This window comes from Ranitomeya imitator, chromosome 2 (assembly GCF_032444005.1).
Source record: "Ranitomeya imitator isolate aRanImi1 chromosome 2, aRanImi1.pri, whole genome shotgun sequence".
Classification (NCBI taxonomy): domain Eukaryota; kingdom Metazoa; phylum Chordata; class Amphibia; order Anura; family Dendrobatidae; genus Ranitomeya; species Ranitomeya imitator.
In genome coordinates this window covers 581,528,609-581,540,872 of record NC_091283.1, presented here as the reverse complement: position 1 = coordinate 581,540,872, position 12,264 = coordinate 581,528,609, and the positions used below count along the sequence as shown (strand labels likewise).

General features: G+C 39.4%; 1 protein-coding gene across 1 annotated transcript in view; it reads left to right on the top strand.

The window, feature by feature from the left end:
• The window catches only part of LOC138666737 (uncharacterized), a 118,329-nt gene that overhangs the window by 51,914 nt on the left and 54,151 nt on the right, over positions 1-12,264 (top strand). Inside the window, exons 10-14 of the mRNA XM_069754920.1 lie at positions 1,884-2,261; positions 5,784-5,944; positions 6,786-6,919; positions 8,413-8,558; positions 9,469-9,525. Of these exons, the coding sequence (XP_069611021.1) occupies positions 1,884-2,261; positions 5,784-5,944; positions 6,786-6,919; positions 8,413-8,558; positions 9,469-9,525 (876 nt within the window). The remainder of the gene's footprint in view (positions 1-1,883; positions 2,262-5,783; positions 5,945-6,785; positions 6,920-8,412; positions 8,559-9,468; positions 9,526-12,264) is intronic.

Here is a 12,264-nt window from a genome sequence, read left to right as displayed (position 1 = left end):
GTGAGTCAACCAGTATGCACCAACTTTTGGGAACGCGTAGAAGAGACCTGGGATCATATTTTGGTAGAGACATGTTTGAATCTGATGGAGAGCATGGCCAGAAGGATTCAGGCAGTGTTGTGAGGTGGGTTTACAAAATACTAACAAAATAATAAAAATGTTAATATCGATTTTTAGGAGGAAAAGATTAACAATGCAGCGACATGATAAGAATCTATATAACTAATCATATGCAAAATAGTTGCATGTAAGATTTATGTATGAGATAGCCAAGATGATTGTCTATAAAATTATGGTAGTCTCACAATTGAAGCAGTCGTGGATGGTGAGATATGGAGCCTGAAAGTGAAAAGTTCAAAACATTTTTACCGTTTTGCTCTTCAGTGTATACTGAAAGCCTATTAAGGCTTGGTAAAGGAATTGAAAGGGTACACCTAGTCCCACTAGCTGGACAGCCTTACACAGACAATTCAGTATAATGTAAAGGAGTATTTTCAAGTTTGGACCTTATCTCCTATTCCTGAGATGGGAGATACCTTCCCAATCATTGAGGTCCAACCGCTGGGACTCCCACCGATTCCGAGAACTGGGGCTATAAAAAGTCCCATGTGATTAGAGCGGTGGTCATTCATGCCCACTGCTGTTCCTTTCAATCTTAATGGGAGTGCCAAAGACCAGCCAAATGGAGCACTCAGCTGTCACCAGCAGACCAATTAAGAATGGAGTGGAAGTGCACATGATCAACCACTGCTCCACTCACACGGCATTCTTCAGAGAAACGGTGGGGGTCCCAGTGGTCGGGTCCCCAATGATCTTGAAGTTATGGATAGGGGATAACTACCAAACTTGAGAATACTCCTTTAAACTTTATTGGTTAGATGTTGAAAAGTTATCATCTTCAATTTGCATTTGGGGTCACAAGGCATGAACATTTCCCCCCACAGTAGTTAAGTTGTTAATCACCTTTATACATTATCATAAGGCTACTTTCACACTAGCGTCGGATTCGGCCCGTCACATTGCATCGGGCCGAGATTCCGACGCTAGCGTTTGTTGTGCCGCACAACGGAGGCAGCAGATGCATTTCTCCGGCGCATCTGCTGCCCCATTGTGAGGTGTGGGGAGGTGGGGGCGGAGTTCCGGCCGCGCATGCGCGGTTGGAAAAAGCGGTCCGTCGGCTGCAAAAAACGTTACATTTAACGTTTTTTGCTCCCAGCGGTCCGCCACAACACGGCGCAACCGTCGCAAGATGGTTGCGACGTGTGTCAATACGTCGCAATGCGTCGGTAATGTAACTCTATGGGGCAAAAACGCATCCTGCAAACAACTTTGCAGGATGCGCTTTTTCCCCTAAACGACGCATTGCGACATATTAAAAAAAACGCCAGCGTGAAAGTAGCCTTATGTGGATCTAAATTCAATGAGCATTGACAGCAGTTTGGCATTTCCACTGCTGTGTAGCAATACTGTGGGTTTATTAAAACATAAACATAAGTTCCAGATATCCCCTAAACATGTTTCACTGCTTTTGTGGCATCAGCAGGATGTGGGACGATTGCATGACTAGCTTTGATACACCTCATATGTATAGCTTATGATTACATCATCATCATGACCATTACCATGACCATAATTATATTGTGAAATGGCAACATCACCAGTGACGCGGCTGTGTCCTACACCGCTCCTTCTTAATGATGAACTGAAGGTATCAATTCATAGAATTAAAGCTAATACTAATTTTAGATGATCCAACAATCTACATAACTTGAATTTCATGATGTTCAGAATACAAGTAGTTCCTTACAACCCCAGAAAAGGTTAGGTGTGTAAGAAAATGCAGTTATATTGCCTAAGCATTTTTCTTTTATAATGTTAATAAGGAACTATTGAAGAAAGGAAGTCTTTCGACAAAGCTCTGCAAAGATTGAGTAGACTGAACATGCCTTCAAATAGTGTACCACACCGTAACATCGCCAATGGATTTTCTGCTAATGGTGTATCTCCGGAACATGGATCAATTCCCGATAATGAACAACCAAATCGTCCACTAACAGATGCTAAATTATTGCTGAAATTTAAGCTGACGGAGTCCCCACAACTTGGACAAACCATCAATTTAGCTTTATTGTCTGTTAATTTTCTCTCTGTTGCCAAGACATTAAAGCTTAGCTTTAGTGCACAATCCTTGAAGCATCGAGGTAAACCAGGTGTCCAATTCTGGAAGGCCTCCAAGTACATTGACCTTGGGCCAAAAGAAGGTAAAGAAAATCTATACTACATATTCAAATAAAACAATCATGAATGGTATTAAAATCTCTAGGATCTTTCATACTTTAAGCACAGTTAAGCCAAAGTCGTTGTAAGGTTGTGTTTAAGAAGTTTGTTAGACTTGTGTATAAACCATTTTTCAAATGACAGATGTATACAACATTATGTCATATACAGTATCATAGTTGCATTTTTATCTCACCCTGAGCTATCATATGGATGTTTTAACCACAATACAGGAGTACATTACTCCCCGTGCTAAACTAAAGGCATGACTATAAGAGACATACATATAACTGAATAATTGGACAGAGGACATGGAATACAGAGAGGATAGAATGCAGATTGTGCCTATTCTATTATTAAAGAGGACTTACCATCTCCTTGGAAACTTCATAAAAATTAACAGAGACCAAACTAAAAAACTATTCTCAAACATATCTGATTACTAAAAGTAAGGTATTTCCTGCTTAAAGGGAACCTGTCACCCCCCAGGCGTTTGTAACTAAAAGAGCCACCTTGTGCAGCACAAATGTTGCATTCTGACAAAATGGCTCTTTTAGTTATGATGCCTGCACACGCTGAAATAAACATTTATAAAATGTGCCCCCTCATACCCTGAAACCGTCCCGGGGGTGGGACTTTCCTTCCTAATCAGACGCAGCACAGCCATCACTCCGGGTCTGCATTATCGTCACCGGCCCTGCGCTGTAAGTACGAAGGGCAGTGCAACTGCGCATGCCCCCCAAAAAAACTTAATGCGCAGGCGCCAGGGACGATAATGAAGTACGAGGAGGCGGCGCCCGGCGCGCACAGGCCCGGAGTGATGGCTGTGCTGCGTCTGATTAAGAAGGAAAGTCCCGCCCCCGGGACGGTTTCAGGGTATGAGGGGGCACATTTTATAACCGTTTATTTCAGCGTGTGCAGGCATCATAACTAAAAGAACCACCTTGTCAGAATGCAGCATTTGTGCTGCACAAGGTGACTCTTTTAGTTACAAATGCCTGGGGGGGTGACAGGTTCCCTTTAATTTAGTAATTAAAGTTCTGATCCTCTAAAAGTAAGCAGAAGTGGTTCTCTCCACTGTCTCACTAGTTTGACAAATGTGTAAGACTTCCTTATCTGGTCTGTGTAATAGACAGGGACATCCTATTACATGGCTGATAAAAAAAAGCAGTATTCAATATTTAGAAAAATTCAAGCTCATGGAGATAATTGAAAACATTTTGTCTGATTTGCATTTCATTGATTCACTGCTTATTGGAATACACTGAGGAAATCATCATATTTGTACTTCACCTTTGCCAATTTTTTTTAGAAAAATAGGCGAACAAGCTCTCCAATTATAATCTGTAGAGACAAAAGAATGTACAATAATTAAATCTTTACAGATCTGGGCATAAAGCTCTAAAATTCAGATACTGTATAGAATCAGCTCCCCACTCACAATGGGTATCTCCCAAATAAATCATACTTGTAATACTTAAGAAAATCATCTGAAATGTTTGAGAAAAGTCTTCTAATTGCATCTACTTTCAACTGCATTTCTATGAAGTTTGGGGAGTTTTCCAAAACTGAGGGGTGGAGCAAATCTTCCTTAACTTGGAATTCAAATTTTAAAAATTCATGATAAAAATCTGGGACTATATATTTTTAAAAAAAAAACAAGGTTGTACTAAAATAATATTTATTAAGACATGTATGGTTTTTATTATGATTGAGATGTGCTTTAAAAATAGTTATTCTCATCCAAAAGAAATCCTGAATATATCAAAGATTAGACTAGCGCTAAATCATATGATTGTCATAAGACATACATAATCTGACAGGACACAGTAAACGTACAGTAGAGTGCAAACCACAAGATGTGAAATAATGAGAATATATAAGCAAACAGTTGAAGCGGATCTGTTGCCAGAATTCACAATAGAAAATCACATACATTGTTAGATACATTTTTTAGACCTGATAAGGCTGTTGGACTTATTTTTAGAATTTATGTCAGGATGGCTGTATAATCCTGGTATTAAAACAAGCAATTTATGAATCCAGGTAATGAATAGAGAACAGATGAGTGAAAGTGCATTCAGACTGCGCCCACACAGTCTGATTAACAGTTGCGACTTGTACTGAGCAGTGTGAGATTTTGACAGCAGGAGGTACACTGAGGAGATGTCAATCAGACTGGGTTAATGAAGCTTGAGATACATTTTCATAAAGGATTACATAGTCATTATGCCACAGCTTGTCAAGAAAAGGTAGCCTCATCAGGTCTAATGATCTAATTAATTATGTATGCTGTTTAGATTGTGAAATCTGTTGACAGACCAAGGGTCCCAAAGTTCTAAATGATAGCTGTCACGGTGACAATGTTTCATCTATATTCTAGCCTGGGTACAATTTTTGAAATCCATATTAAAATAGTTTTCTACTACACTGATATTGATGGTCTATCCATAGGATATCACTAGGATATTTATCAATATGAGATCAGTGGGAGTCCAATATCAAGCACCCCAAACAATCATCAGCACCTATCAGCAGGCGAATGTGAAAAGTGTGACAGAATGAAACACCGCCGTTCCATCACACTGTTAAATAGCTGCTCTGGTACTGCAGGCACAGCCCTTATTCAAATGAATGAAGCTGTTCTGTAGTGCCCAGGAGCGGACACAAAGCCACGCGATAGAGTTCTACTCCATCGCAGGGTCCCCATCCGTGTTCTGCTGGACTTGATGAAGTGTTGTTGCCCTACCTCCCACCAATTTGATATTGATGACTAGGGTTGAGCGAAACGGATCGTTCATTTTCAAAAGTCGCCGACTTTTGGCAAAGTCGGGTTTCATGAAACCCGACCCGATCCCTGTGTGGGGTCGGCCATGCGGTGCGCGACTTTCGCGCCAAAGTCGCGTTTCGTATGACGCGCTCGGCGCCATTTTTTTCAGCCAATGAAGGAGCGTGGGCAGAGTGATGACAGAGGTCTTAGGGGCGTGGACGCCTATCGTCATGTTGTCGCTTGTGCGCTGTAGCGATTTGCACTGTGTAACACCAGCTTTTCAGTTCAGGGACGGAGAGAGAGAGAGAGAGAGAGAGAGAGAAAAAAAAAATTCCCATTGACTTTGCATTGGGTTTCGTGTTTCGGTCGATCCTCGACTTTTCGCCATAATCGGCCGATTTCACTCGACTCGACTTTTGAGATAGTCGGGTTTCGCAAAACCCGGCTCGACCCTAAAAAAGTCAAGGTCGCTCAACCCTATTGATGACCAATCCAAAAAAGGGTCATCGATGTCCTGATAGTTGAGAACTCCTAATGTTTAATATTCCCCATTTTCTCCTTGCCCAACCTAACCCTGATTTCAAGACAACAGATAAAAATTGGTGTCCCATCCCACCAAGCCTACCCTCTGAGAACAGGGTGCAAGAATGTGCACAAAATCATGCTACAAAATAAATTCTAATAATTTGTAATATGTCTGAACTAATATTAATGGCTCGGTCTATACCTTCCACAGAAAAATGGCTCCTGTTACAAATTCCATATTCACAGTATGGAAAGCACTTAGAAGATGACAATTTGATAAGAGTGGCTGCAGTAGGAGAACAGAATATTACCTGGGAGAAAGTTCTAGTGGCAAAAGACATCAACCTAGCAATGCCAGAGATCATCATCAAAGTAAGAAATCTACATTAGGAGTTACGATCTGTAGTCTGTAAACCGTGCATGTGTCAGGTGTATACAACAGTATGTGTAGTAATGTCCATATGATCCATTCTGTGGAAAAGACCTTGAAGAATCAACAAACTTTTCAAATGCAATTCATTTTCAGCACTGCATCATTTTTCTATTACAGGCTGCTAACGATATAATAGTAATATAAGAAAGTTTGTGTATACAGCTCATTTATCAAATACAACTCTGGTAAATATTAAGAGACCACCACATCAAAACCCTGTCATGGGCAGCCCAATCTCCAGACCTGAACCCCTCTGAAAACCTCTGGAATGTAATCAAGAGGATGATGGATAGTCACAAGCCATCAAACAAAGAAGAACTGCTTAGATTTTTTTGCGCCATGTGAAAGACTGGTGGAAAGCATGCCAAGACACAAGAAAGCTGTGATTAAAAATCATGGTTATTCCACAAAATATTGATTTCTGAACTCTTCCTGAGTTAAAACATTAGTATTGTTGTTTCTAAATGATTATGAACTTGTTTCCTTTGCATTATTTGAGGTCTGAAAGCACTGTTGTTTTTTAATTTTGGCCACTTCGCCTTTTCAGAGAAAAGTACAAAATGTATTGCTTGGAAATTCGGAGACATGTTATCAGAAGTTTATAGAATAAAAGAACAATTTACATTTTACACAAAAATATACATATAAAGAGAAAAATCAGACAAACTGAACATTTTGCAGTGGTCTCTTAATTTTTGCCAGAGCTGTATATACTATAATGGTTGGGCAGGGTATTACTATAAGTTATTACTATAACCTTCTTTCTTCCATGTTCTGCAGCCTTTGGGATCTGCAAGAGTAAACCAACCATGCAGAGTACAACTCACATTCTCCAATCCGCTTTCCGAAGATGTAAGCAACTGCCTGCTGGTGATTGAGGGCAGTGGACTTCTACAGAAGCAGATCAAAATACTGTAAGTGAACAAAGACTAAAAAAAATGAATACGTATGCCCCCGAATCAGCATTGCTGTTTCTCCACTTTTCTGGAATAATCTGCTCCTTTTTAGTGGCCTTTGTCTTTGCACCTTATTCTCTGTACATTTTGTGCCACTTTGTTAAGTTGTACTTCTTTTTATATTTTTTTTCCTTAATAACTTTGTTTGTCTTGATGTTTTAGACAAATTCATGGATGCAAATTTTACCAATTTTTGGGACATATCTCACTCCATTTTCTCCCTTGGACTAAGATTTCTGGGGCTTTCAATTTGGCACATTTTTGTGACCTTTTTAAAGGAATTGTGACTTTTGGTATTGAAAAGTCACAAAATCCATACTGTGTGTGTAGCATAGTCTGAAACTGGCCCTGATACAGGAGTTGTATTACTTTATGCAGATAAGAATGTGATGATCCAGGGAGACCAAGCTAAGTTAAAACTCTTTTTAATGTCAAATGTTTTAATCTTAAGACCCCATACACATAGGAATGCCATGTGCTGAAAGCCTGCATGCAAACATATAGCGCCTCTACCACACTGTATGATTGAACTGTATGGATTGCTTGTGCCACTGTTTTGGCATTGCTATGACATTTTTTAAAATAGTCAGACACCTAAGAAATTATTTTATTGGCCCATAACTATCTTTATACAGTCATACAACATGGATCTGTGCGACCATGGTTTCTGGAGTAAGGTAAAATGTACAATATTGAAGCTTAATAATAAGCAATGAAAATAAGCAATCTGAAATGATTGGAGTTGACCTTCCATGTTATTCCATATTTGTACATGGTGGGCCATTTATATGGATACACCTAAATAAAATGGGAATGGTTGGCGATATCAACTTCCTGTTTGTGGCACATTAGTGTATGGGGGGGAAGCTGTTCAAGATGGGTGGTGACCATGGTGGCCTTTTTGAAGTCGGCCATTTTGGATCCAACATTATTTTTTCCAATGGGAAGAGGGTCATGTGACACATCAAACATATTTAGAATTTCACAAGAAAAACAATGGTGTGCTTGGTTTTAATGTAACTTTATTATTTCATGAGTTATTTGCAAGATTATGACCACTTAAAAAATGTGTTCAAAGTGCTGCCCATTGTGTTGGATTGTCAATGCAACCCTCTTCTACCACTCTTGACACACTGATAGCAACACAGAAGAAATGCTAGCACTGGCTTCCAGTATCCGTTGTTTCAGATGCTGCACATCTCGTATCTTCACAGAATAAATAATTGCCTTCAGATGACCCCAAAGATAAAAGTCTAAGGGGGTCAGACCGGGAGACCTTGGTGGCCATTCAACTGACCCATGACAACCAATCCACTTTCCAGGAAACTGATCATGTAGGAATGCTCGGACCTGACACCCATAATGTGGTGTATCCATGGCCCACCCTGTATTTTACTTTCCATATTGTAATTGCTCGATAATAGCAAAGCCTAATTCTCCTATCTTTTTAGTGTTGGCAACATGAAGTCGAATGAAAGATCGATCCTGGAGTTTGAGTTGATTCCATACAAAATCGGCCTGAAACAACTTCAAGTGAATTTCAGCAGCAACAAGTTCCAAGTTATCAAAGGCTACAGGACCATTGTAGTTAACAACTGATGTCCCTCATCGTAACCTGGTGTGAGGATTGGACTTAGCTGGTATCACTGATATGGAAGTTTGAGCAATCACTTGTTCAGTGAAAGTGGCAATGAAGACTGTGGGAGAAGCCCTATTGATCATCCCTTGATGCACTGATGGGGATGTTTGGATGGCACGTGACAAAATTTGCACCATTTTCCTAATGAAGCACCAATGAACGAATGAAATGTCATCTGTCACTTTTTATATCTAAATCCACTCGGATGAGATCATTCATGAACAAATGTTTAGATTTTTCTATCTTAATATAAAATGGACTTCATGCAGGGCTTAGTTGTCATGTTTTTACTGCACGGATGTAATAATTGTAATAATGAAATTTAAATTAGATAAATAAAAATATGTGGAATAAAAAAGCATAACTGAAATATTTAATGTCTGCATATGCACTTTGCATTCACTGGTCATGGCTCAATAGGATCTGATATAGCAAAGAGCAATTTGACATGCTATTGTCCTATGATCTGGCTACAATCACAAGTCTTCCTGGTGAGAACCTCTAACAATGACATGATAATCTCCAGAATTTGTGAAGATAAGGTGTCAGGATCTTGAGAAAGATGGCTGGAAGAACACCTGAAATCTTCATACCATGGGAACGTAAAGGGAAGCTGTCATGTCCCCAGACACTATTAACCTGCAGATGTTGGGTTAGTCAGCAGGTTAAGGGTTCAAAAGCTGCCCTGCTGCCAAACTGAAAGCCCATCTACTGGGAGGTATTGAATTTTAGATCTTCATAATATCACATCTACTTTGCTTGCACAGTTAAATGCAGATTTTCTGCACAAAAAACGCACCAGTAAAACTGCAATATTTACGCTACTTGAGAACATGGCCTAAGGGGATGTGCACATGATGTCTTTTAGATGCCAACGTACCCATTGAGTTTTTCAAGCAAGAGATGCTTCAAGGAGACACCAAAGGTATTCTTCCTGAAGTGTCTTTTTAGGTGTCTCTTCTGTCATTTTTTTCATAGATAGCTTCATAGTTTTTGAGGTTGAAGTTAGACATAAGTTCAATCTATAGAAAACAACGAAAAAAATGGAGTTCCATACAAGATAATGCAATCAATAACAGAATATTTTATTACACAAATAATTTACAATTTATGCAATTTACATATAAAGAAGGAAGGAGACCCTAGCAAAAGACACCCTAATTCCAGGCACGGGAATATATATTCATAATGTCACCATGGTATTAATGAACAGCACTGATACTAATACAAAGAAGTATGGTGTAAGTCCATATGTAACTGGCTTTAATTAATGTAATAATGTAGTATAAACCACCATACAACATTAGTGAATAGCAAAAGTTTCCATACAAAACAAGTGTCACCCACACGGGAAGGAAACCAAAACAAATAAGGTGCATACAAGGTGCATATTTAGCAAAGTTCCTTACCCATGGTGAAAGTAACCAGCTGCCTGGAACCCTGGATAAACCCCCTAACGCTCGTTTCGCGTAGCTTTCTCAAAGAGAGAATGCAAAACAGTTTCCCAAACTCGGCGTTTTATAGCAGCGCCTATTTACTGGCATCTACAAAGTGCGCAGGCGCACCACAGTTCTTGTCGGAAGTGAATTCTCGATCCCCAGCATTCACCAGGAGCGCACGTCAAGGGGAAATCCCCTGCTGACGTCAAGGACATGCGCACCTGGAAAGCTGAAGCCGAAGATACGAGGACTCCCTAACAGGTGTAGGGCGCATGCGCATGAGAGCCGTCTGGCGCAAAACCCAATACTGACCCAGAAGAGCAATGAAAGTGAGGAGTGAGATGCAATTAAACAGGTGGATGGACCATTAATACCATGATGCATTATACATGATACAAAAAAAGTGCAAAAAGTGTGAATAAGGCAATAAAATACATGATGTGATATATAAATATGTGCTATTAAATATATGTTTTTTAATCTTTTTATATATTAAATATTTTTCATATATGTGACGAAAAAAGTGCTAGTAATAAATATAATTATCAAACAAATGAATTAGTGCATATCACACAATAAAATTACTACTAACATACATACCGTATATATAAAAAATTGGACCCTATAGAGAGAAAAGAGAAGGAATAAAATCCGTCCACAGCTCCTTCCAATACATTATACACCATCTTCACGTGAAGCTCACTGGTATAGTTGAATGATGTTATCTTCCTTAATTTCTCATTTTTTATATAACACAAAGATAGCCACAAAACGCCAAATATGGAAAACCGAGTCTAGGGATGTAAAGAATAAATGAAATGAATAACAGAAAAAACACTAAAGAAATGAATGGAAATACAAATAAATAAAAAACGTAATGATAAAAAAGTACCTACGGTAAGTTAAAAAACCAAACAAGAATTGTTTATCACATTCTTCATCAGAAGAGGACATAGGAGAACAAAGCTGTCATAAGAAGGGGGCAAAGCTTATTTTCTCATTTAGTCCCACAGGAGACATAGAATCTAAAGTCACGATCCATTTACATTCTACCTGTGCCAATAACCGTTTGACATTCCCTCCTCTATTACCACCGTGTATCTGGTCAATCCCAATGATCCGTAGACCCGTGGGATCACATCCATGAACCGTGTAGGAATGTTTGGGGATGGTCTTTAAGGTACTGACGTCATCAACCTTACGTACATTTATGATGTCCCTTACGTGCTCTCTCACACGAACACGAAGCTGGCGTAACGTGAGCCCAACATATATTTTGGAGCAAGGACATGTGGCCAGATATATAACGAAGGTGCTACTGCAGCATATATGATGTCGAATCTGGAATTTTTTCTTTGCACATGACGACATTAAAGTGGGTGCCCCTAATCAAATTCTTTTCCTTACAGGCCAAGCAATCCCCGCAGGGATAGCATCCCCAAGTTGGACCTCTATTAGTTGGATTTAGAGGATTGGTAGTCTTTGCCACATAGTGGCTTTTTACTAGTAGATCTCTGATGCTTTGATGAATATTTGACGCCAAAAGAGAATCCGTGAGAAGTACTGGCCAATGTGCATTAACTATCTCCTGCATACGTTTCCAATAGCAATTGTATGTGGCCAGTACTTCTCACAGATTCTCTTTTGGCGTCAAATATTCCTCAAAGACCATGTTTTACAGCTAAACGGGGTAAAAGCATCAGAGATCTATTAGTAAAAAGCCACTATGTGGCAAAGACTACCAATCCTCTAAATCCAACTAATAGAGGTCCACAGGACCTCTGTTGCTATTGCAGCCCCCCTCTATTAATAACCTTAGTTGCTCTGCTTGGCACCCGCTCAAGCACAGTTAAAACATAATTATACATTTTATTTCCTCTGCCCAAGCCTTACATTTATCTACATTAAAGTTCAATTGCTATTTGTCAGCCAAAGCCTCCAGCTCACATAATTCCATCTGTAACATTAAATTGTCCTGCTCTGTGTTACCCTGCAGAGTTTAGTATTATCTGCAAATATTGAAAGTCTACTCTGTATGGCCTCTACAAGGTCATTAATAAATACTTTAAAAGAAGACCCATTACTGACCCCTGATGTGCCCAGTTGTCAACTGTGACCCAATTTGAGGGTGTTCCATTAATAACCACTCTTTGTTTCCCATCACAGTGCCAGTTGTTAACTTAGTTACACATATTTATCCTTAGTCCCATTACTCTCATTTTATG